At 42.4% G+C, this 24,208-nt stretch overlaps 3 protein-coding genes across 3 annotated transcripts; all 3 read right to left on the bottom strand.

The window, feature by feature from the left end:
- Positions 1-739: 739 nt before the first annotated feature.
- Positions 740-7,962, bottom strand: LOC129327686 (olfactory receptor 2Z1-like). Its single transcript, XM_054976440.1, has 4 exons — positions 7,739-7,962; positions 7,022-7,203; positions 6,622-6,738; positions 740-1,698 (listed from the first exon to the last, which is right to left on the bottom strand). The coding sequence occupies exons 1-4, from the start codon at positions 7,960-7,962 to the stop codon at positions 740-742; spliced, it is 1,482 nt and encodes a 493-aa protein (XP_054832415.1).
- A 4,109-nt stretch (positions 7,963-12,071) lies between these two features.
- On the bottom strand, positions 12,072-12,998 carry LOC129327687 (olfactory receptor 2M4-like). Its single transcript, XM_054976441.1, has one exon. The coding sequence runs from the start codon at positions 12,996-12,998 to the stop codon at positions 12,072-12,074; it is 927 nt and encodes a 308-aa protein (XP_054832416.1).
- Positions 12,999-18,355: 5,357 nt separating this feature from the next.
- Positions 18,356-19,189, bottom strand: LOC129327689 (olfactory receptor 2M4-like). Its single transcript, XM_054976442.1, has one exon. The coding sequence runs from the start codon at positions 19,187-19,189 to the stop codon at positions 18,356-18,358; it is 834 nt and encodes a 277-aa protein (XP_054832417.1).
- Between the last annotated feature and the right edge of the window lie 5,019 nt (positions 19,190-24,208).

Consider the following 24,208-nt stretch of genomic DNA (forward strand, 5'->3'; position numbering starts at 1 on the left):
TCTAATGCTGATGGTGGGACAAAGCTGTAATTGTAAGGCAGGGGCTAGCTTCCTCTCTTTTCCTCTCTTCCTCTTTACTCCTGTTGCATCTAGGGAAAGGAGAAATAGGGAAAGGGAAAACACAAATAATGGCCCTGAATTTTTGAGACCTAACAAAAATACCCCCCAAAACTTCTGAACTGGCCATAACAATCTAGAAAAACTGGGACAACAAAAACAGTGCCCTACCCAAAAGCCAGATCCAAAATCAATACAATTTTTTAACTTACCCCCCCTCGTACTTTCTTTTATGATTTCTCAACACTCAAAACAAAACTGTAATAATATTTTCTGTGACTGAAATAATAGAATCTGATAGGAACTTTGACATTAAAGTTGACATCTGCATTAAGATAACATAAATTGTATTAAAATGTCAAAAAAATGTCAAAAAAATTGGTGCCACTGTGACACAGTTAAAGAGTTGGACTAGGATCCGGGAAAGACCGAGGTTCTCATCCCAATTCTGCTAAGGAAAGTTTCTGGGTGACCCTAAAATGCCATTAAAACTGACAAGTAGCAAACAAAATGGAGAAACCAGCAAAAAAGTGAAACAACCAAACAAAACACCTCAGAAGGAATATTTATATATATATATAAAACCAAAAGAGAAATAAAAAACATCTTATTCATACATCCTTTAAAAACATTTGCCTGAAAACTTTCAAGTTAGCATTAACTAGTTTTTCAGAGATATTATTTATGAGGTGTTTTTTCTGAACAGTTTCTTTAGTGCTGTTAACACATCCCGATTCCTCAAGCTGTAGAGGAGTGGGTTCAGTGTTGGAGTAACGATAGCACAAAACACTGAAACCATATCATCTTGGTATGGTGTTTGGAACGATCTGGGTCTCAAGTACTTGAACATGGCTGCCCCATAGAAGAGTCCCACCACACTCAAGTGAGACAAGCAAGTGCCAAGTGCTTTGTGACTCCTATCAGCTGAACGTACACTTAGAACTGTTGCAAGAATGCAAGCATAGGAGAATAAGATAAAAGATGACGGGATGATCAGCAATGTAATGCCACTAAAGATCAAAGTCTTTTCAAAGTGAGATGTATCAGAACAAGACAACTTCAGCATTGAAGGGAGGTCGCAGTAGATATGGTGAATCACATTTGAGCCACAATAGTACAGTGGCAGCACATAAACACTGGGGACCAAGGCATGCAGAAAGGCACCAAACCAAACCCCAACTGTCAAGATGACACAGATATTCTTCCTCATCAGCACTGGATACTGCAAAGGCTTGCATATAGCCACATACCTATCATACGACATTACAGCAAGGAGGAGGCATTCTGCCTCACCCATTATCAGTGTGAAAAATATCTGGGCTGAACATCCATTCAAAGAAATAACGTTCTTCTTCATTAAAAAATCGATAGTCATTTTGGGGCCAATGGAGAGAGTTTGACAGATGTCCATGAAGGACAACTGACTAAGAAAAAAATACATTGGAGATCGAAGGCCAGAGTCCACTTGGATCAGATAGAGAAGGAGGCTGTTTTCTGAGAGCACCATAAGGAAGATAAGGACGAGCAGAGACACAATTACGGTGGGTGATTTTGTCTTGCTTAAAAACCCCACAAGAATAAATTCTGTCCATGACGATGAATTGTTCTTTTTCAATTCCTCTTCAATTGTCTTGCTTGGATCTTATGAGAGAATGACAGAAATGGAGAGAAATGCTTTATTTAATGTTAACATCTCCCTTCTGTTTGGTTTTTTTTTTTTGAAAAAATTTTTATTGGGTTAGAATCTGTTATTTTTACATTTACATTCAATTTTCCCCAAATTTTTCATTTCTAACCCCCTCCCTTTCCCCCCCTTTTGTTGACTTCCAACAGTTTTCCAACCCTTTGTCCCTTTTCCCTTACTTCTATTAAATTTCTCTATCTAAAACAAATACATATTCTCCATTATACTAAGCAGTACATCCTTAACTACTTTTCTTATTATATACCCAAACTGTAAGTCTTTGTTTCCATCTTAGATAAACAATTTATCCCTTTTTCCAATTTTAAATATTTCTATATTTCTATATCATAAACCTATATATCACAAACCATAAAAATCTTACACATTTAAATCAAACAATTTGACTTATTCTCTATGTATTACTCATGCTATCTTTTTATGGTAATTCTATATAACTCTCGTCACATAGTCAATCAATTTGACTCGTCTATACATTCAGTTTGGTGCATTATACAAATCTTATCAAAGAAAGAAAATATTGTTGGTTACTCCATCCGTATATTTAATCCTTATCCTTAATTATTTTCTATCAATATTCTATTTATTAACCAATATATATCTATATATATATCAATCTATTAATCTAACTGCTTATAAATTCACATTTATCTCTTCCCCCCCCGGTAAAGTCACCCCCCTCTACATTTTATTATACTCCAGTAGTTCTCAAACTGCCACAGTTTTCCTCCCACCTCCCATTTCTTCTCCAGATATTGTTTCAGCTTCTCCCAATCTGTGTTGAACTGCCCTGAGTCCAGATTTCTCAGTTTTCTTGTCATCTTGTCCATTTCTGCCATGTACAGCAATTTGTAGGTCCAATCTTCAATAGTTGGCACTTCTTGTACTTTCCATTTTTGCGCATACAAAAGTCTAGCTGCTGCTGTCATATAAAATATCAACGTCCTATGATGGGCTGGAATTCCCTCCATTCCCAAGTTTAGTAGCAGGAGTTCTGGGTTCTTATTTATTTGAAATTGTAAAATTTCACTCATTTCTCTTATTATTTCCCCCCAGTACTGCCTAGCTACCTCACACGACCACCACATATGATAGAGGGAGCCCTCATGCTTCCTACATTTCCAGCATTTATTAGAAGTGTTCAAATTCCCTAGCGCAATCTTCTTTGGTGTCATGTACCAACGATAGATCATTTTGTAGATATTCTCTTTAATATTTGTACATGTCGTTGTCTTCATTGTAGTCTTCCACAAGTATTCCCATGCCTCCATTGTTATCTCTTTGTTAAAATTTATAGCCCATTTCAGCATTTGTGTTTTAACTGTCTCATCCTCAGTATACCATTTCAACAGTACTTGGTATACCTTGGATATCCTTTTCTTGTCCTCTTTAAGAAGGGTCTGCTCTAGTTCCGAATTCTCTATTCGTATACCTCCCTTTACAGAGTCCGAGTTATACAAATCTCTGATCTGTCTATACTGGAACCAATCGTAGTTCGGTGATAGTTCCTCTTGCGTCTTTATTCTAAGTTTAGATGCTTCTATTTTAGTTATTTCTTTATAAGTCAAACATTGTCTTTCGTTATCAACAGCTCTCGGGTCTATCACCTCATATGGAACCACCCACCAAGGAGTTCCTTCTTGTAGGTAAATTCTGTACTTCTTCCAGATTGTGTATAGACTTCTCCGTACAAAATGGTGCATCCCTTCTCTTTGGTTTAATTTACCACTAAATTCCTTTTGGAGAAACAACAGGATATGAAGCCAACTCAAAGACTAACTCAGAGACCAACAAGATTTTCAGAGTGCAAGCTTTCAAGAGTCAGAGCTGTGATTATAGAAGGGAGCTCTGATTCTCAAACGCTTACACTCAACTGGATTCATATCCAGCTGTTCTACTGCCGACCTATATGTCTACCCACCTAAACTATCCTTTTGGGGATAGATCTAGAGGAGTTAGCTATGTTTTCCTTTTCAGGGAATGTGCTGATAAAATCTTCATACTTTTACAAAGGTGGAACCAAAGTTTGCATGAGAATCTAATAAGATAGCTTTATTTACATTTATTTAATGATCTTCCCTTATTTTGTTAAAAATTTGATTGCTCAGTATTTAAAAGTTTATTAAATGTTATTTGAGAAACATTTTCATTTTATAAAAACCCTAAAATTCTTAACCAATTGATTTGTGTTTCTAGATGCTGAATTAATATTCCCATCAACCTCATTTATTTAGGGTTATCCATTTCACACCAAAGTCAGCTGGTCTACATCTTATCTAAGATTGCTATGATTGCACATTTCAGAATTTGGGACAAATTATGGAGTTTTGGTATGGTGGAATAATTTCCTGAAATTAATAGCAATTTCCTTTGCTCTGAAGAAAACGGAAACATCTTCCCACGAGCATCTCTGCACTTGATGGTCTCTGCAGTAAGGGGATGTTGGGAATAACTGAACCTTTCATGAGGTACAGCGCCGTTATGCCATGAATGGCCCACCTTATCTATTATCAGCAGTCGTCACATCTCTGTGAGGAAGTGTAATGCAGCGATCAGAATGTTAGTGGTAGCAATTCCTCCTAATAAATGAAAATGATCTGTAGATGCCCTGATTTGGGTGTTCTGTATAGGAAGTTCTACTTGTGAGGTCAGGTTTATGGACATCCAGGAGAGACCTTTCTTAGCTGTGACACCCAAACTCTGGTCTGGAATATTTCCCTGAGCTTTACAAGCTGCAAACATACTGCCTGTTAAGAAATAAATACTAAAAGTGATACTTAACTGACATGTGGTGTACTTCAATGAGATGCTTCTCATTTTTCTCACATCTCCAAATTTCTTGATTTAAATTCTTTGAATACTTTTAAAAAGAATTCTGAATGTATGTAAACAACAATCTTATGAGCACATTATAAATTATATAGATAATTATCCCCCATGGAGAGAACAGAATTGCCTAGTATATTTGAACTTAATAGAAATAAATGTTACACTAGAATCATTTAACCACATGATGGTACTCCAAACCAATACTAGTTGGAATGATTTACTTCAAGTGACTATCATTCAGAAATACATTCTATTGTCCCAATATTGTCCCAATGAATCAAAGTAATGAATTGGTGGATATTTGTACCAATCATAACAAGTTTATCCTGCTTTGATTTCAATAAAAAGGCAGCACATAAATTTTAAATCAGATATAGAAAATCTTTACATTTAAAAGAAAACCCTTTTCCACTAAACGGGAAAAAATGGGATCCAGGTGTACTTTTCTGCAGCATAGTTTCCAGAACAAATATATACCTGTATCATTACGAATCTGGAGTGTATCCTGAGCGTGATTAGTCAACATCACTAGTTAGCATCTGCTGGGTTGGTGTTTTAATCTATCTGTTCAGATTCATTTTGTAAGGGTTATTGAACTCAATAATTTATTCTCTCAGGAATTAAGGGCAGTTAAAAATACCAAACTCTGCTTCCATTAGTCAACAGAAAGGGTTTTTTTAAAAAATCCTTTAGGGAATTCAATAAAAAAATTAATGAAATAGCTGATTGTAGAAGGTTGGTACTCTTGTGTGGCCAGCTCTGGGGGTGAAGGGGAAAGTGTAGTACAACAGAAGACACAGGATACCCATTTGGATTTAAGAGGGCCACAGCTTTATTGATTACAGCTTATGGAGCATTGGCACCTTATAGGGCTGGTTTCCCACATCGGCTGACCCGCCTGCCAGCTGATGACCACCACATCACCTGCTGAGGAGGGAACTGTGGGATGACAGTAAATGGGACTCACATGGGCATAAGCCTCTGCATGGTTTCCCTGCTCCCCGGGAGTGAGCATTCCCCAATAGTCCCTGAGCTGGGCTTGTCCCTGCCAAGCATCTCTCCCAAGATTCCTTAGGGGGATCCCCATCTATGAAGAAACTGTGCTGCAGGCTGTGTTTCCCCCCAAAAGGATCCGTGCCCAGTGCCAAGACCGCCCCTTAAAGTTGTGACAAGATTAGACCAATCCCAATCACATCCACAACCATGACTTATACTCATTCCAATACAGTACAAAGCAGAACCAGCCATACCCTAGCCCCTGAGCTAACCCAAGTATGGGAGGCTGGGATGCCTGATGGAGGCAATTGCATGGAGGGCCCGGGCATACTGCATTTTAAGCCCTGCCCACAGACACATGGAAGCCTGTTTGTCTGGTTTGCAGGCAGGGTCTGCCCCCCAGGGACCCAGCCAGCCCTGTTGATTGGTCAGCTGGGCTATCTGCATAGCCATGAGGAGCTGGAGAGAGCCACCTGGTCACCGAGACACTTTGGTGCTTCTGCCCTGTGCCCCTTGCCCTGCAGCTCCACAAATGAAGGTTCCCAGGTGCATCTGGTGCCAGGCCTATTACAGCCATTACTCAAGAGCATATACAATTTTATCAAGCAGCTCAACAACTGGCTTCTTCCCTGGCTGCTCAGCTCCAGACACTGACTGGGCCATACTGGGTTAACCCAATTAACTCATGGAGTTTACATCTGCACAATGCCATCCAGTCAAGTTTTTCTGCATTACGAAGGGCCAGTGATCCCAGCCCCTTGAAGATGTTGACCTAGAAAATGCACAGGTCTTCTGTGACTCTTTTACAATGCATTTTGCACTGGGAGAGTGTTGGGGGAGTGCATCCTTGTTGGTTCTCCTTTTCACACCATCAACTCTGGTGTCTTGCTAGAGAGGCTGGCTGAGTTTGGAGTGAGGGGAGGCACTGTGCTCCAGTGGCTCCACTCTTTCTTGGCTGACCAATTCCAGAAGGGGGTGCCAGGGGTGCTAGGGGACTGCTGCTTGGCACCGAGGTATACTATGCTATGGAGTCTCACAGGGATCCATCTTGTCCCCAGTGCTAGTTAACATGTACAGGAAACCACTAGAAGAAATCATGTAGGGATTTGGAGTGCTGAGAGCTGGGTGGATCTGTGGAAGTACTGGACAGTTGCCTGGAGAAGATAATGGGAGAGATGAGGTCCATTAAACTTTAACTCAGTCCAGGCAAGACTGAGGTACTATGGTTAATGACAAAGCTACTCAATGTCTGAAAGTAAGCCTGTCTAGAGGGCATTGCATTCCTCTTAGGTTTACCATGTGCCTGCCCACAGTAGATAAACTCCCACACCCACCCTCACCCATGATAAATCAATTGAGCAGTGGGAGAAAAACTGGGGGAGAGAATGACTTCCTAAAATCTGTGACCTTCTAGGAAATTTTTCCTAATTTCTTTACCATGGAGATTTGGGGGATTTCCTAGAGCACCGCAGAGTGGCAATGATGTCACAGCATTCACAACACTCAACTCCTCAGGCTCTGTTCTTCCAAACATATCAGCATTCACTGGAATGGGGTTGGCAATCTTCACTACCCCTGAAGGAGCAGGTTGTTTGCTTGAGGAGCTGCTGGATAGTGTCCTACAGTTGGAGGACACTTAGAGTACCTTATGAAGCACTTTATAGTAGCTTCAACTGATAAGCTATCTACAGTCTTTCCTTGAAAAGCATGATTTGGCTACTGTGATCCACACATTGATCACATAAAGATAAGATTACTGTAATGTATGGTACACTCTGACCTAGATGGCCCAGGCTAGCCTGATTTCACCAGATCTCAGAAGTTAAGCAGGATCAGCCCTGTTTTAGTTGGATTGGAGACCACTAAGGAAGTCTAGGGTTGCTATGCAGAGGCAAGCAATGGCAAACCATTTCTGTTGGTCTCTTGCCTTGAAAACTCCAGCAGGGTTGCCATAGTTGGCCGTGACTTGATGGCATTTTCCACCACCAATGCACTGTTCTTGGGGCTGCCTTTAAAAATTTAAGAGTTAAATATTAGAGGACATTCTGGAGGTGTCAAGGAAGAAGAAAATGGGTTGTTATTAAGATGAACACAAGAAGCTGCCTTCTGCTGAATCACACTATTGGTCCATCATGGCCAGTATTGTCTACTCACATTGGCACTTTGCACAGGGCTAATTCTAGCTCATTAGGGACCAAAATTGTCTCCAGTAAAGCATAGGAGCAAGCCCGCAGCCAATCCAATAATGTCACCTTGTGAAGCGGCTGGCTGGCGGGGCCAGGGTGGCATGGGTCCATCTTGGCCAGGCAGTGGACGCGGCCAGGTAGTGGATGTGGCCGGTTGGCGGGTCCAGGGCTGAGCTGTCCCTGAAGGGCCATTCCTGCAGCCCGTCAAAGAGTCAGGGCTCTGGCCCCCTTTTTGGCCTCAGAAGGGAGGGAGCCCCTGACAGGGTTACCTCACCACTGTATTCAGCTCCCTCCCACTGAGTGGCCACCCTTGCAGCAGGGCGACCCACTTGACACTCCCTCCTCCTCTTCTGCCAGGGTCCCTGAGCCCCTTTTATCCTGCCCTCTAAAGGAAGGCCCTCCCCGTGTCCCGCCCCCACAGCAAAACCAATCACCTGTGCCAGAGTGGGAACCAGCCTCCGGCCCCACCCGCACTGAGGTGCAGGCTTTGGAGAAGCCTCTTGGTCCCACCCCCGCTTCTGGACTGCATCCATGTCTCTTCCATGGGCACCTGCTGGGGCCGGTTTGAGGGATCGGGCCAGGGGCCTATCCCTGGCTTTCTCCTGTCATGGGCTCCACCCCCGCTGAGCTTCCCTCAGTGTCTGACACCCAGGCCCCGCTCCCTCTCCCAGCTCCAGCCAGCTGCAGCAGCTCGGGGGGGCCTTGCCCTCCCTGGGGCGGTCTTGCTCAGTACTGGGCCTGCGGGAGCTGGTGTTGAGGCGCCTGCAGCCCTCCCTTCATGCAACCTCCTCCGGGGTCCTTGTTGTCGCCATGAGCCTCCTTCCTCGATGGGTGTGCGGTTCTCAGCGTTGCGGCAGCTGCTGCCGGGACAGGGCTGACTGGCGACCCCGCCTCCTTCTCCAGGTGAGTGCAACTGTCGTGGCCTTCCCCTTGGGGCATCGGTGGGGGGGCGTGGGGCTCAGCAGGGATGTCCAGGGTGGCGGGGGAGCTGGTCCTCAGACACACCTCAAGAAGTGACATTATTGCGCCCTGCTGGGACAGCGCTCAGTGCACGCTTTCCTGGGTTGCCTCCCAGTAGCAGGTGATCTCTGGGGGCTTGCCACCTCCTGAAGATCACCAGTGATCAACAGACAATGAGGCAAATCCCCAGAAGATTGCCTGCCATTGGTAGGCACCTGGGAAGCCTAAGGCAGAACCAGCCACAAAATGACTGGTACATCTTACCTTCAGCCACGCAGTAAAGATCCTTGTGCTGTGGAAGTGGGTTCTGTTAAAGCAGCACTTTAAAAATCTGCATAGCCAATCAAATTTCCAATAGTCAATCAGAAGCCATGCTTGGCAAAAGTCACACCTGGCCATATCCACTTTCTTAAAACACTTGGCATCACCAGGAAAGGTGTTATCAGGTGCAGTGGTGCCCATGGGCACCACATTGGGGACCTGTGCTCTAGGACCTCAGGCAGAGGCCCTCACCTACTACCTGGACCTTTTAAAAATGGAGATGTTGGGGATTAAACCCAGAACCTTCTGCATGCAGAGCTGACACTCTACCATGAAGCTACAGCCCCTCCCCTAAGAGGTGCTGCAATTAGGACCTTATGCTCAAGTTACATTATATGCATTACACACCTTTTTAGTTCTTCCACAAGGGACAGGGATCTGTTATTTCTGGAACCTAGAAGACCTTCCTTAGTTCCCATTATAATGCTGGGCTGAAAGCAGCAGCATCCACAGGCAACCCACTCTTTATATTCCTGAAGCCTCAAGAAGACCAGGAGATTTCATCCCAAAAATAAAGAAGCCATATACAATAAATGGGTTGAGCTAGGATTTATTTATTAAACTGATATACGCCTGTCATGGAAATGACTGATTAACATACTCATTCACATGCAACTTGGTATAGTGGGTGATCAAGCCACTACGCAGTGGCTGGGACCTTGTTAGAAGAGGAATACAGACACACAATATTTCTAGTTAACTCTTGCATTTATCTATAGTAGGATTAATCCATTGTTCAAGTAACTATGTATATTCGTGCATGCATACTGTGGGGCTAGCTCTTCCATGGGGTAGCATGTCGTGTTAGAGGCTGGAGTTCCGGCAATTGACACATTGCCTCTGATCTTGCCCTATTGATCTCCACCTAGATATATGGTTCCATACTGTCATATTTTTATGGCATTTCCTGAGTGTGTGTGTATAGTCTCTTCCTACCTCTTCTCCATTTATGTAATTTGTACTTTCCCACAATCAGGTTGTATTCTGCTGCCTTAGTGTTTTTCCATTTTCCATCTCATTCCCTGAGAAATGAGAGCTGAGCCTCTTAGCAATTAACATCCATTGAGAAAACATCAGCTGAACATTCTAAGTCAACAAATGGTCAGCCAGCAGAGCAACACTTTTAGGAAACCATGCTACTTCTTTATTCTTAACTTCAAAAACCCGAACAGCAAACATTAATATCTACATGTTGCTTCTATCAGATTTCGTTCATTAAAATTCTGAAAGGATACTGACGACAAATTTCCCTTATCAAAGCCATCTGACAAAACAGTTGTGGGATAAAAGGTTAAGAGACCTCTTAGAGACACAATGTTGGCTCAAAATCAGGAGTAGTGCTGTGGATTACTAATCCCCAAGATAAAAACCTAACATAATAATAATAACATTCAATTTGTATCCCATCCATCAGATCAACACCCACTCAGAGCAGTTCACAAGTTAGAAGTTATTATTATCCCCACAACAAGCACCCTTTGAGGTGGGTGGGGCTGAGAGAGCACTGAGAGAGCTGTGACTGACCCAAGGTCACCCAGATGGCTTCAAGTGGAGGAGTGGGGAATCAAACCCGGTTTTCCAGTTTAGAGTTCTGTTGCTCTTAACCACTACACCAAACTGGCTCTCAATTGCTGGTTCAGGTTGTTAACATGATTTTCAGGAATGGTAACACCAATCCAGGATCCTTGGGAATGATACATCCTAAATCCATGGTTCCATATTCAGGTGCTTATTACCTGCAATGAAACAGATGCTTGTGTTTTTCTTTGATTCTCAGGATTTCCTAGGCAGTCACATGGACCCCAGTCCATACAAGCCATGTTCAAGGCCTGGCAGAGCTGCTGAACTCGCTCACTCCTTTTCTCCTCCCTACTTCGTTGGGATGGGGCCCTTTTTAACTCTGCATGTAGGATGGTGGGGGCACCTTGTTCAGGAGCCATATAATTACAACCCTTGGTCTAATTCACTTGAAACTTGTGGATTCTGTAGTGGACAGGCAGCACTAACTCTCCTGCAATTTTGGTGTTATTTGGTTGGAAAAAAATCCACTCCACCTCCCCCTGCCCAAATCCACCCATAGGGAATAATGGTAGAGCTGCAGTTCTCTTCCCTCCCTCCTTTGTAAGGGTGGATCCCTTTTCTCTCTCTAAGTGCTGGGGGCACTTTATTCAGGGGCCCATAGATTTGTACCTCTTGATCCAATTTGTGTGAAATTGCTCTGCAATTTTGGTGTCATTTGGTTGAAAAAGAGCTACTTCAGCCCCCACCCCCACCCTGGACAATAGTCCCCCATAGGAAATAATCAAAGGACTGCAAAATGTGATGGGAGAGTTTTTTGCAAAGATGCTGCTGCAGAGGTACTACTGAGTCGCTGCTTGACAGCTGTTGTCAAATGGTTGAAAGCAAACAAATTGAAACTGAACCCAGACATGACAGAAGTGATGCTAGCTGGAAAAGCAGAGATCTTGAAGGGCATTGTACTCCCCACCTTTGATGGGGCCCAGTTGTTCCTGGCTGACTCATTGAAAATCTTAGGGATTATGCTGCATCCAGCACTGCTGCTAGTGAAGCAAGTAAATGAAGTTGTAAAAAAAGCCTTCAAACTAGTCTGGAAGATGGCCCCCTACTTCGACACAGTTGATCTGGCTACCTGGATTCTTGCCACAGTAACACTGAGACTAGCCTACTGTAATTCATTGTACATAGGTCTCCCCTCAAAGTCAACTTGGAGACTCCAGTTGATGTAAAACCCCGCAGCTCATTTACTTTCAGGAGCTAGATGGAGCATGCATATCACTCCTATTCTGCAGTCATTCCGTCACTTCCTAGGGTCAATTTAAGGTTATGGTTATTACATTTAAAGCCTTTCATGGCCTAGGCCCCTCATATCTGCAAAATTGTCTCTCTCCCTATCTTCTGCCAAGGCAGCTTCATGCAGCTGAACAGGGTCCACAGCTGTGGGTCTCAAATGGAAGTATTTAGAATACAAGAAGCAAACAACGTGTCAAATTAGGTAGTATTTATGTAATTTTTTTCCTGAACAATTTTTTTAGTGCAGCTAGCACATCCCTGTTCCTGAGGCTGTAGAGGAGTGGGTTCAGCATGGGAGTGACAATAGTACAAAACAGTGAAACCATATCATCTTGCAGCGGTGTTTGGAACGATCTGGGTCTCAAGTACTTGAACATGGCTGCCCCATAGAAGAGTCCCACCACACTCAAGTGCGACAAGCAAGTGCCGAGTGCTTTGTGACTCCTATCAGCTGAACGTACCCTTAGGACTGTGGCAAGAATGCAAGCGTAGGAGAATAAGATGAAAGATGAAGGGATGATCAGCAGTGTAATGCCACTAAAGATCAAAGTCTTTTCAAAGTGAGATGTATCAGAACAAGACAACTTCAGCATTGAAGGGAGGTCGCAATAGATATGGTGAATCACATTTGAGCCACAATAGTACAGTGGCAGCACATAAACACTGGGCACCAGCGCATGCAGAAAGGCACCAAACCAAACCCCAACTGTCAAGATGACACAGATATTCTTCCTCATCAGCACTGGATACTGCAAAGGCTTGCATATAGCCACATACCTATCATACGACATTACAGCAAGGAGGAGGCATTCTGCCTCACCCATTATCAGTATGAAAAATATCTGAACTGAACATCCATTCAAAGAAATAATGTTCTTTTTCATTAAAAAATCGATAGTCATTTTGGGGCCAATGGAGAGAGTTTGACAGATATCCATAAAGGACAACTGACTAAGAAGAAAGTACATTGGGGACTGAAGGCCAGAGTCCACTTGGATCAGATAGAGAAGGAGGCTGTTTGCCAAGAGCACTGTAAGGAAAATAAAGACAAGTAGACTTAAAATAGCAGCAGGGGTCTTTGATTGGTTTAAAAATCCCAGGAGAATAAATTCTGTCCATGAAGTTGAATTATTCATTTTCGATTCGTCTTCATTTGGCTTGCTGGGACAAAATGGAAGAAAATAGATTCTTTGAATGTTAGCATTATTTTTTTGTTGACTTCAACATTTTTTAAAGCTGCTGGTAATGTTCTGTAGATTTTACGGGATCCAAATAGCAATTGCATAAGAATTCAAAAGATACACCTATAGATATGATATCATTCCATTATTGTGTTTAAATGTAATTAAGGATGTCAAAAACAAATTTTAAAGAAAAAAGTAACAATGTAAAAAGTAACAATGTAATTTTTTCTCAATACATTTTTTTTGAAAATGTTAATTTGCTTATCACCCTCTGTCCAATGGATTTGGTTTTTTCCCCCTTCAAATCAATAAACTGCAGTTGTGTGGCTGCTAAATTGTGTTGCTGCATCCAAGCTGACATCGAGTTTATCTATGATGGAATAGTTTTCTAAAACTAGTACAGATCTCCTCTCAACTCCTTTTCACTGAGTACAACGTGCCTCTCAATATTTATGGAGCTCTGAAAAAGGAGTGTTTAGAATTGTTGTGTGTTAGGGTTAAATTAAGGACAGCCTCAGCTTACCTAGTTATTTCAAAGGACAGGACCAACCTACTCAGTTATTATTTTCTGGTCTCATTTAATCTGTTATTATTGTTAAGTTCTTAGAATTTAAACTTTTACTTAAGTTAAGAAATATTGGGAACAATAAGACCATCAAGAATATTAAACTTTCATTGTTATTGTGACCCAAAAGATTCTTGTTTTGTGCTTATGCCATATTGTACTAGTCTGAATGGTAGATTGATAGCAGAGGTTTCATGTCATTGGTAGGGTCTATGTTCTTCCACTAGAATTCCTCCCCTGTTGGAGGCAGGCCTATGATAAAGTCAATACAAAGTATTTCTATCAGCAAAAACAAAGTGAAATAGAATTCTAGAGGTCATCAGGCAAGAAAGTGAAATGGATTTGGGGTTTGTGTTTGTTTCTAAAATAACACAATATTTTCAAATAAAACTGACAATTGGAATCAAGATATGAAGCTTTTATTTTCTCATCTCAAAAAGGAACAAAGACTGTCTTCAAAATTTTCTCAGTTTCAATATGAGTGTTTCTTTCCCCTCTTTAAGAACCATACAGCTACTAATGCATAGCTGCCAAAATGAGAGGAAAATCATTCTTGATAGCTCTACACCCTTATCCCTCCAGCCAGAGATGTTGCTGGCTACGCAGAGGCACAATTCACACCTGTCTATCTCATACCCTGGAATCATGTATACTTTCCCCTCAAAAGAATGCATGTCTTTAAGCTCGTAAGATAGATTTCTATTTTTACTGTTTTTAACTTCGTATTGTGACGGCCTTTGGCCATATACAATTAAACCTTCTTGCCTTGCCTTGCATGTCTTTGTTATTATACTACCATAACTCACTGGAGGTTGAGGGGACATTGCTCACCAGGCAATTTCAAAATGTATATAAGACCTAATTCTTATGAAACAATTTGCCACTTCATACATTCACACTTCATGAGGTAAAGAGGCATGGTGACACCCAGACTAGCCCACCATAATTACTAACAACCATACCAAAACATTAAAACATTCGTAGGGAGAAGAGATGAGAATACCTTGGTCATTATATATGACTTACTAGTGCATATTGGAGATAGCTCAGATGATGATACTTGTAAGATAATATTTTAAGTAAGATAATATTTTAAGTAATTTACACTTTGCCTGATTTTAATGTGCTTTGTGCACCTGAATAATTTTAATTTTACTAGTGTGTTTCCTTAAGAACAGCTTGTAATGAAAAGGTGATTAATAAAAGTCAGAAAAAACGTCATGTTCTTTCATTCATGATTCTTATTTGTATAATAAATGAACTAGTAGTGTAATCCTAAGCGCAGTTACACACACCTAAGTTCACTAGACTGGAGTAAGTCTGCGTAGGATTTCATTCCATGATCTTCATATCAAGAGGAAAATTATGAATCTAGATGTAGCTAACATTCTTGTAAGTAATTTTTAAAAATTCACTTACCTTCTGCTCCTGCATGGAGAAGGCAAAATTGCTTTCTACGTGCCTAGTATATTTCAACTTCGAAGAAAAAAATGGACTGCATCATTTAGCCATGTTCCTTCACCATGTGCCTTTCAATCAACACTTTTAAATTAGTATTCAGAAATGTCCCAATAACAGTCAATGCATCTGGTAATGCATAGATTCCTGCTCGATGACACTGAGTTTGGTAAAACGCTGGCTGTGGCAAAATTTTTGGCTGCAGTGGCTTCAATGTGAGCAAAGACCTAGAGGGTTGTATTAGAGTGATTTACATTGTCCAAGATCGTTGGGTCATCAGATTATTCAGGGCTTTTTTCCTGGGAAAAGAAATGGCAGAACTCTCAAGAGGGAAACGAGGGAGAAACACATGGGATTCTTTGAAATAATATTGTTTTCATGTGCTATTGCCAAGTATTTTCAAGAGGTGCTGGAACTCCGTTCTACTGCATTCCCACTGAAAAAAAGCCCTGAGATTATTTGAAATAAATAATGCATTGAAATGTGCATTTGAACTGTCACAATCCTGCCTTGAGTTTAATCAGAAAGGAACGTTTCAATATATAGATATAGAAATCATTATTTTTAAAAGATAACTCATTTCATCTACTTGCGGAGGGAGGGAACAAACATGAAATCTTGGTGGTGTTTGTGCTGCCATTGCTAGACTCATAAAACAAATGTATACCTGTATTGTTCCGAATCCTGAATTGTACACTGTGAGGATCCAACATTGCTACGGCCTTTTAAAAATCAGCTCCTTGGTAATGGCGTTCAAATAAATTTCTATAGTTTTTCTCTGACAATGTTTTTGAACTTAGTAATTCATTATCTTGGTTCTAAAGGGAGCGTTTGTAGGTTAGAAAGCTAAACCATGTTTGCATCATCCAAGGGAAAGTTTGTCGTGCTTTAGGGAATACAGTCCCAAGACTTTAATTAAGTGGCTGACGGTAGAAGAAAGAAACTTCAGTTTAGCACGTTTCTCTTCTGTCAGGAGAAACGCCGCACTGCTGTCTCCGCCAACTCTGCGGTGCACCAGGGCACCCGGCTTGCCATGCAGGCAGCACGCTCCGCCTGTGTGATGACGTCACGGAAGTGACATCATACGCAGCACCAGGAGCGCCTAGATCCGGCCCTGCTTATATGTGTGCAAAAATCTTAGCCCTGTACTACTTCTCTTTCCCTTCCCTTTCCTTGGGTGATGATTGTATGGCCACCCTGTGGAAACCACTCCCTCCTTCCTCGGCTCTAAACTCTTTCCTCTGCTGCAACATTATGTCTCACACATATTGTATTGTGAATACTGCCCACTGCCCAGAGTCACCTTCAAATGTCATTTTCTCATCCAAATGATGGCACTAAGAGAAGCCTTGCCACAACCCCAAGCAAATGATCTAACTCCCCTGACTTTTAAAGTTTTCTTTTGTTGGGGGGATTGGATTCTGTAATGTCTGTACCTGCTAACCATTTAAGTGCAATTTCCATCCAAATGATTCACTGCTAATAAGTTTCTTGGGATTACATACATTTCTTTTCTTTAAAAGGGGGTTCAGGATTTTGGAGATGGAAAGCTTTGGCGGGGGGGACTTCAATTCAGGATTGACCCCTCCTCAGCAGAACACATTAAGTGGTTTGGCTGCGAATCAGCTCTCTACTGGTTTGAATCCCACTACTGCCTGAGCTCAGTAGGTGGCCTTGGGTAAGCCACTCCTCTCAGCCCCAGCTCCCCAGCAGCATTGTGGGGATAATAATAACACTAACTTGTTCACCGCTCTGTGTGGGGCATTAATCTGTCTCGAAGAGTGGTATATAAGCACAGTGATGATGATGTAAACAGGCCAACTAAACACTGTTTCTGAGAGTGTCTATCTTTTATCAATTTCCTCAGGTAGTGAGGTGCCATTTTGCTCTGGCAGAGATGCCATTTTCTGCTGCACTTTTGAGCAACCGTGACATTTGAAGATGGCTGTTTAGAAGTCTGCCAGTGGATGAGGCATTTCCTGGCACAAGCAGGAGACGCTTGCTCTTCTGGAAATATGGGGGGAAGAGAAGGTGCAGGAGGCTCTAGCTGTCTCTCCTAGAAATATTGACATATTTGAGAGAATTGCAGAGCAGATGGTGGCAATGGACCACAAGAGGATATCAACGGAACGCAGGAGAAAAACTAATGCCATGAGATCAGAATACAAGAGGGTGGTAGAGCACAACGGCTGCTCTGGAAATTCTCCTACATTCGGTCTCTTTTGTCACCAGCTGCACAGCTGGTCATCATTAACATGTAGGATGTCAACTCCTCCTCTTGATGGAGTGCTCTCCTGCTTGCTCCTGCTTGCCAGTTTCCTGCCATTGTGAGTGCCTAGCCAGCACCAGCACTTGCCTTCCTTGGGTCCATTAGTATTCAAGTGCTTGAGGAGAAACTTATTGGATGAATGGGTTTGGGGACAATGTGAAAAGAAGCTGCCCAACCCTTGCCTTGACGAATGCTATCCCCCTTCCTTGGGGTCCACAAACACAGAATCCAGTTATTGTGTGCTCTCAAACTCGGTGGGTTAATGGTTTAGAGGGAGGACTGCACTTTCTGTGTGATTTTGGTGCTGTGTGATTTTGGCTGCACTAGAGCCTTGCCCCCTTGAAAATAAGAGCATGTTTAGGCGCAGGCAACACGTGCACAAATGGCTGAAACTCATGAAATGGAAAATCCCTAACCCTAACCCTAACACTAACCGGATCAGTTCTGCGTTGGCACAACACCAACCAGAACAAACCAGTAATGGGACATGATTGTTCTGTTACCCTGGAACCAAAACTGAAATGGAAATTTTCTGTAAGCACACTCCTAGTCACTCCAGGTCCTAATGGACAATCCTGACTTTGATAAACCAATTACTTGATGTGGTAAAGAGCACTTTCATGTATTTGGCTCCTTTAAGAATGCCCATAAAGAGCTATCATGACCTAGAAAGAGGGCTTCCCAGCTAGGTTTGCTAACCTCCAGGTGGGGCTTGAAAACCTCATGGAATTACAATTGATCTCCAGATGACAGAGATCAGTTCCCCTTGAGAAAATGGCTACATTGGCAGATGGACTTTATGGCATTGTACCTCACTGAGGTCCCTCTTCTCCCCAAACTCAACCCTCCCAGGCGCTATATTTCCCAACTCAGAATTGGCAGCCCTAGTACAACATGATACAGAGGAAGAAAGTTCTGTAGCTGAGGACCTCAAATGAAAGTGACACAGTATGAGATATATTATTCATGTTTTATTTACAATACATGAAGCAAAGTACATGTCAAATTGGGTAGTATTTATGTAATTTTTTTCCTGAACAATTTTTTCAGTGCAGCTAGCACATCCCTGTTCCTGATGCTGTAGAGGAGTGGGTTCAACATGGGAGTGACAATAGTACAAAATAGTGAAACCATATCATTTTGCAGTGGTGTTTGGTAGGATATGGGTCTCAGGTACTTGAACATGGCTGCTCCATAGAAGAGTCCCACCACACTCAAGTGAGACAAGCAAGTGCTGAGTGCCTTGTGACTCCTTTCAGCTAAGTTTACCCTCAGGACTGTGGCAAGAATGCAAATGTAGGAGGCTAAGATGACAGAGGAAGGGATGACAAGCAAAATAATCCCGCTGAAAATCATGCTCCTTTCAAAGTGAGATGTATCAGAACAAGACAACTTCAGCATTGATGTGAGGTCACAGAAGATATGATGAATAACATTTGACCCACAATAGTACAGTGGCAGCACATAAACACTGGGCACCAGCGCATGCACAAAAGCACCAAACCAAACTGCTACTGTTAAAATGATGCAGATGTTCCTTCTCATGAGGACAGGATATTGCAAGGGTTTGCATATAGCTACGTATCTATCATATGACATTGCGGCAAGGAGAAGGCATTCACCTACACCCATTGTCAGTGTGAAAAATATCTGGGCTGAACATCCAGACAAAGAAATAACATTCTTCTTTATGAAAAAGCCAGTTGTCATTTTGGGACCAATTGCAAATGTTTGACAAATATCCATGAAAGACAATTGACTAAGAAAAAAATACATCGGGGATTGAAGGCCAGAGTCCACTTGTATAAGATAGAGGAGGAGGCTGTTTGCTGACAACACCATAAGGAACATAAAGACCAGTAGACTTAAAATAGCAGTAGGGGTCTTTGTCTGGTTTAAAAATCCCAGGAGAATAAATTCTGTCCATGAGGCTGAATTATTCATTTTTCGATTCGTCTTCAGTTAGCTTGTTGTGATCTTATGCAAGGTCAGAAATGAAAGAAAATAGATTCTTTGAATGTTAACATTATTTGTTGTTGTTATATTCAACATTTCTTAAAAGGCGATCATCATATGCTGTAGATTTTATGGAATCCAAACAGCAATTGCATAAGAATTCAAAAGATACCCATATGTATATGATATCTTTCCATTACTTTGTTTACATATAATTAATGATGTCAAAAACTTATTTCTAACGGGAAAAGTAACAATGTAATTTTCTCTCAATACCTTTTTTCTGAAAATGTTAATTTGCTTATCACTCTTTATCCAATGGATTTGATAATTTTTTAAAAACCAATCGGCTACAGTTATGTTGCTGCTAAATTGCATCTACGTTGACATTTAGAGAAAACCACCACAGAAAAAAATGGAGTTTATCTATGAGTGATTCCGCACACATTGGATAATGCACTTCCAATCCTCTTCATATATCATTTGGAACGGATTTTTTTGTGTGCGTAACAAAAAAATCCACCTCAAATGATTGATAAAGTACATTGAAAGTGCATTATCCAACGTGTGCGGAATCAGCATATGATGGAATAGTTTTCTAAAACTTGTGCAGATCTGCTCTAAGCTGTTTTTCACGGAGTACAATGTGCCACCCAACATATATGGAGCTTTGACAAGGGAGTGTTTAGAACTGTGGATCAAGGTAAAATTCAGAGTAGCCACAGCATACCCAGTTATTTTAAAAGGTAGGATCAACCTACACAGATATTATCTTCAGGTCTCATTTAATCTTTTATTATTGTTAGGTTTTTAGTATTTAACCTTTTACTTAACAAAAAATTGGGAACAATAAAAACATTTAGAATATTAAACTTCCATATTTATTGTAACCCCAAAGATTCTTATTTTGTGCTTATGCCATATTGGGCCGAATCCACATTACCTCCGCGCGGCGCTAAATGTCCGCGAAACACCTGGAAGTATAGCGTCTTTCAAGCGCGATTTCTGAAATCGCGCTTGAAAGACTCTATACTTCCGGGTGTTTCGCGGACATTTAGCGCAACACCGGGACGCGTGAAGGTAATGTGGATTCGGCCTTGCTCTAGTCTGAGTTTCTCCTTTCTCTTTAAGAACCATACAGCTACTAAGACATAGATGCCAAAGTGAGAGGAAAATCGTTCTTGATAGCTCAAACCCTTATCGCTCCAACCAGAGATGTTCCTGGCTACACAGAGGCACAATTCATACCTATCTATCACATAGCCTGGAATCATACATATTTTTCCCTCAAAAGAAAGCACTTTTTTGTTATTACACTACCATAACTCAATAACTGAAGGTGGAGGGGAGTCTGATCACTGGGCAATTTCAAAATGTGTAAGACATAATTCTTATGAAACAATTTGCCACTTCATAAATTCACTCTTCGCTTGATTTTAATGTGCTTTGTGCATCTGAATAATTTTAATTTTACTAATATATTTCCTTAGGAACTGCTTGTAATGAAAAAGTGACAAATAAATGCTCAGAAGTAACTTCATATTTACTCCTTCATGGTTCTTTCTTGTATAATAAATGAACTAGCAGATGTGTAATCTTAAGCACAGTTACTCACATCTAAACTCATTAGACTGGAATAAGCATAGATAGGATTTCATTCCAAGACCTTTATATCAAGAGTAAAATTATGATTCTAGATGTAGCTAACATTCTTATAAATAATTTTTTAAAAGTCACTTACCTTCTGCTCCTCCATGGGGAAGACAAAATTGCTTTCTACGTGCCTAATATAGATCAACTTTGCAGAAAAAAATGGGCTGCGTCATTTAGCCACGTTCCTTCATCATAGTCCTCTAAACCAACCCTTTGGAATAGAATGCTGAGCTTCAAGTAATCAGGATTCAGAAATATTGTCCTAATAACAGTCAATGCATCAGGTAATGCATAGATTCCTGCTTGATGACACTGAGTTTGGTAAAACGCTGGCTGTGGCAAAATTTTTGGCTGCAGTGGCTTCAATGTGAGCATAGACCTAGAGGGTTGTATTGGAGTGATTTACGTTGTCCAAGACCGTTGAGTCATCAGATTATTCAGGGCTTTTTTCCTGGGAAAAGAGGGGGCAGAACTCTCACGAGGGAAACGAGGGAGAAACACATGGGATTCTTTGAAATAATATTGTTTTCATGTGCTTTTGCCAGGTATTTTCAAGAGGTGCTGAAACTCCGTTCCACTGCATTCCCACTGAACAAAAGCCCTGAGATTATTTGAAATAAATAATGTGTTGAAATGTGCATTTGAACTGTCACAATCCTGCCTTGAGTTTAATCAGAAAGGAATGTTTCAATATATAGATATAGAAATCATTACTTTAAAAAGATAACTCATTTCATCTACTTGCGGAGGGAGGGAACAAACATGAAATCTTGGTGGTGTTTGTACTGCCATTGCTAGACTCATAAAACAAATGTATACCTGTATTGTTCTGAATCCTAAATTGTACAATGTGAGGGTCCAACATTGCTACAGCCTTTTTAAAATCAGCTCCTTGGTAATGGCATTCAAATAAACTTCTATAGTTTTTCTCCGACAATGTTTTTGAACTCTGTAATTCATTATCTTGGTTCTAAAGGGAGCGTTTGTAGGTTAAAAAGCTAAACCATGTTTGCATCATCCAAGGGAAAGTTTGTCATGCTTTAGGGAATACAGTCCCAAGACTTTAATTAAGTGGCTGACGGTAGAAGAAAGAAACTTCAGTTTAGCACGTTTCTCTTCTGAAAATGCCAAGATTTTAATAAAAAGAGGTGGATTTACATGTATTTGTGTCTTTAACAGGAGGTTATCACAGCCCACATCCTGTTCCTATTTTTGAATTCTTTTAAAATGAGATTGTGGTGGAACAGCCCCATTGATTTATGAGCACTGCCCCTTCTTGCCCTCTGAGATATCTGGGGATGGCAGCAAGTCTCCACCTGGCACATGCCACCTACCCCGTTCCTCCCAACCCTCAGAGGGCCTTTCACTCCTTCTCTGTTGTACCTGCTGCCACTACTTGGTCTTTGTAGGAATTACCCACAGAGAGGGCCGAAGACTCCCCCTTCCCTGTTCAGGCTTGGCTCTCTGAGATGTTTTCCACATGGTCAGTTTATGGCATTTTTGACTCCATTCTGCTTCTCTTGATGTCCAGATTTCCGCATGTGAAAATGAGTCTTGAGATGCAGAATTGACCTTTCTGCGCCTTTCCCCCAGCTTCCCCACCCCCTGCTCCCATACTGCGACTTTTTAAAAATCCACTGTCAATTCGCTGTTGATTCATCTTATATGTGTGGAGAAATCTTAGTCCAGTACTGCTTCTCTTTCCCTTCCCTTCCCTTCCCTTCCCTTTCCATGGGCAGTGATTAGTTGGCCACCCGGTGGAAACCACTCCTTCCTTCCCCAGTTCTCTACCCTTCCCTCCTCGTTTTTTTTTAAGGTGGGAAGGGTTGTAACTTTGCAATGTCATGTCTCACATCCTACTATATAATTGAGTAAGCGTGTTTCAGACAACTCACTTTATACTCTGGAGCACCACCAGAGGGTGCTGCTGCAGAGGGAAGCCCAGGCAAGGCACCATGTCCCTCCAAAAATGTTCCATGGTGGGAAGCCCAGGATGGGAGCAGGATGGGAGCAGGTGGCAATGCCCACCCCCACCTTAGCCCAGCTAATATTAGGAGTGGAGTAGGTGGCAAAGCCCGCCCCTGGCACTTCTCATACCCCACTTAACCCAGCCAATATTAGGAGCTGAGCAGGTGGCAATGTCCACCCCCACCTTAACCCAGCTGGTATTAGGAGCGGGGCAGGTAGCAATACCTGCCCCCCTTCAGCCATCTGGGATCAGGAGCGGAACGGGTGGCAATGCCCACCCCCATCTTCACCCAGCTAGTATTAGGAGCAGAGCAGGGAGCAAGGCCCACCCCCCTTCAGCCAGATGGGATTAGGAGCAGAACAGGTGGCAATGCCAGACTCCACCTTACCCAGCTGGTTTTAGGAGCGGGACAGGTGGCAGTGCCCATTCCACTTTAGCCATCTGGGACCAGGAGCAGAGCAGGTGGCAATGTCTGCCCCCTGCCTTAAACCAGCTGGTATTAGGAGCGGAGCAGGCGGAAATGCCCACCCCCGCCTTAACTGAGCTGGTATTAGGAGCAGGACAGGTAGCAATACCCGCCCCCCTTCAGCCATCTGGGATGAGGAGCAGAGAAGGTGGCAATGCTCACCTCCATTTTCACCCAGCTGGTATTAGGAACAGAGCAGGGGACAAGGCCCACTCCCCCTTCAGCCAGATGGGATTAGGAGCGGAGCAGGTGGCAATGCCCGACCCCACTGTACCCAGCTGGTACTAGAAGCGGGACAGGTGGTAATGCCCATTCCACTTTAGCCATCTGGGACCAGAAGCAGAGCAGGTGGCAATGTCTGCCTCCTGCCTTAAACCAGGTGGTATTAGGAGTGGAGCAGGCAGAAATGCCCACCCCTGCCTTAACCCAGCTGGTATTAGGAGCAGTGGAGGTCATAATGCACACCCCCACCTTAACCCAGCTGGTATTAGGAGCAGCGCAGGTGGCAATGGCCAACTCCTCTTTAGCCAGCTGGGATCAGGAATGGAGAAGTTGGCAATGCATACCCCCTGCCTTATGCAACTGGTATTAGAAACAGAGCAGGTGGCAATGCCCACCCCTGGCAATTCCCATCTCCTGCCTTAACCCAGCTGATATTAGGAAATGACCAAATGGGAATGCCCACCCCCCTGCCTTAACCCAGCTGGTATCAGGAGTGGAGCAGGTGGCAATGCCCTCCCCCTGCCATAATGCAGCAGGTATTAGGAGTGGAGCAGGTAGCAATCCCCCCTGCCATAACCCAGTTGGGGACAGGAGTGGAGAAGGT

This window comes from Eublepharis macularius, chromosome 4 (genome assembly GCF_028583425.1).
Source record: "Eublepharis macularius isolate TG4126 chromosome 4, MPM_Emac_v1.0, whole genome shotgun sequence".
NCBI classification, from domain to species: Eukaryota; Metazoa; Chordata; class Lepidosauria; order Squamata; family Eublepharidae; genus Eublepharis; species Eublepharis macularius.

What these genes read in the sequence shown, in the direction of transcription:
- LOC129327689 (XM_054976442.1), bottom strand. Translation starts at nt 19,189, where the DNA reads ATGTTCCTTATGGTGTTGTCAGCAAACAGCCTCCTCCTCTATCTTATA.
- LOC129327686 (XM_054976440.1), bottom strand. Translation starts at nt 7,962, where the DNA reads ATGGCCCTTCAGGGACAGCTCAGCCCTGGACCCGCCAACCGGCCACAT. An exon ending in AAATCCCCCAAATCTCCATG is followed by an intron (nt 6,739 to 7,021) that starts GTAAAGAAATTA and finishes TATCTTCTCCAG; the next exon opens with GCAACTGTCCAGTACTTCCA. An exon ending in TGGGGACAAGATGGATCCCT is followed by an intron (nt 1,699 to 6,621) that starts GTGAGACTCCAT and finishes TTCTCTCATAAG; the next exon opens with ATCCAAGCAAGACAATTGAA.
- LOC129327687 (XM_054976441.1), bottom strand. Translation starts at nt 12,998, where the DNA reads ATGAATAATTCAACTTCATGGACAGAATTTATTCTCCTGGGATTTTTA.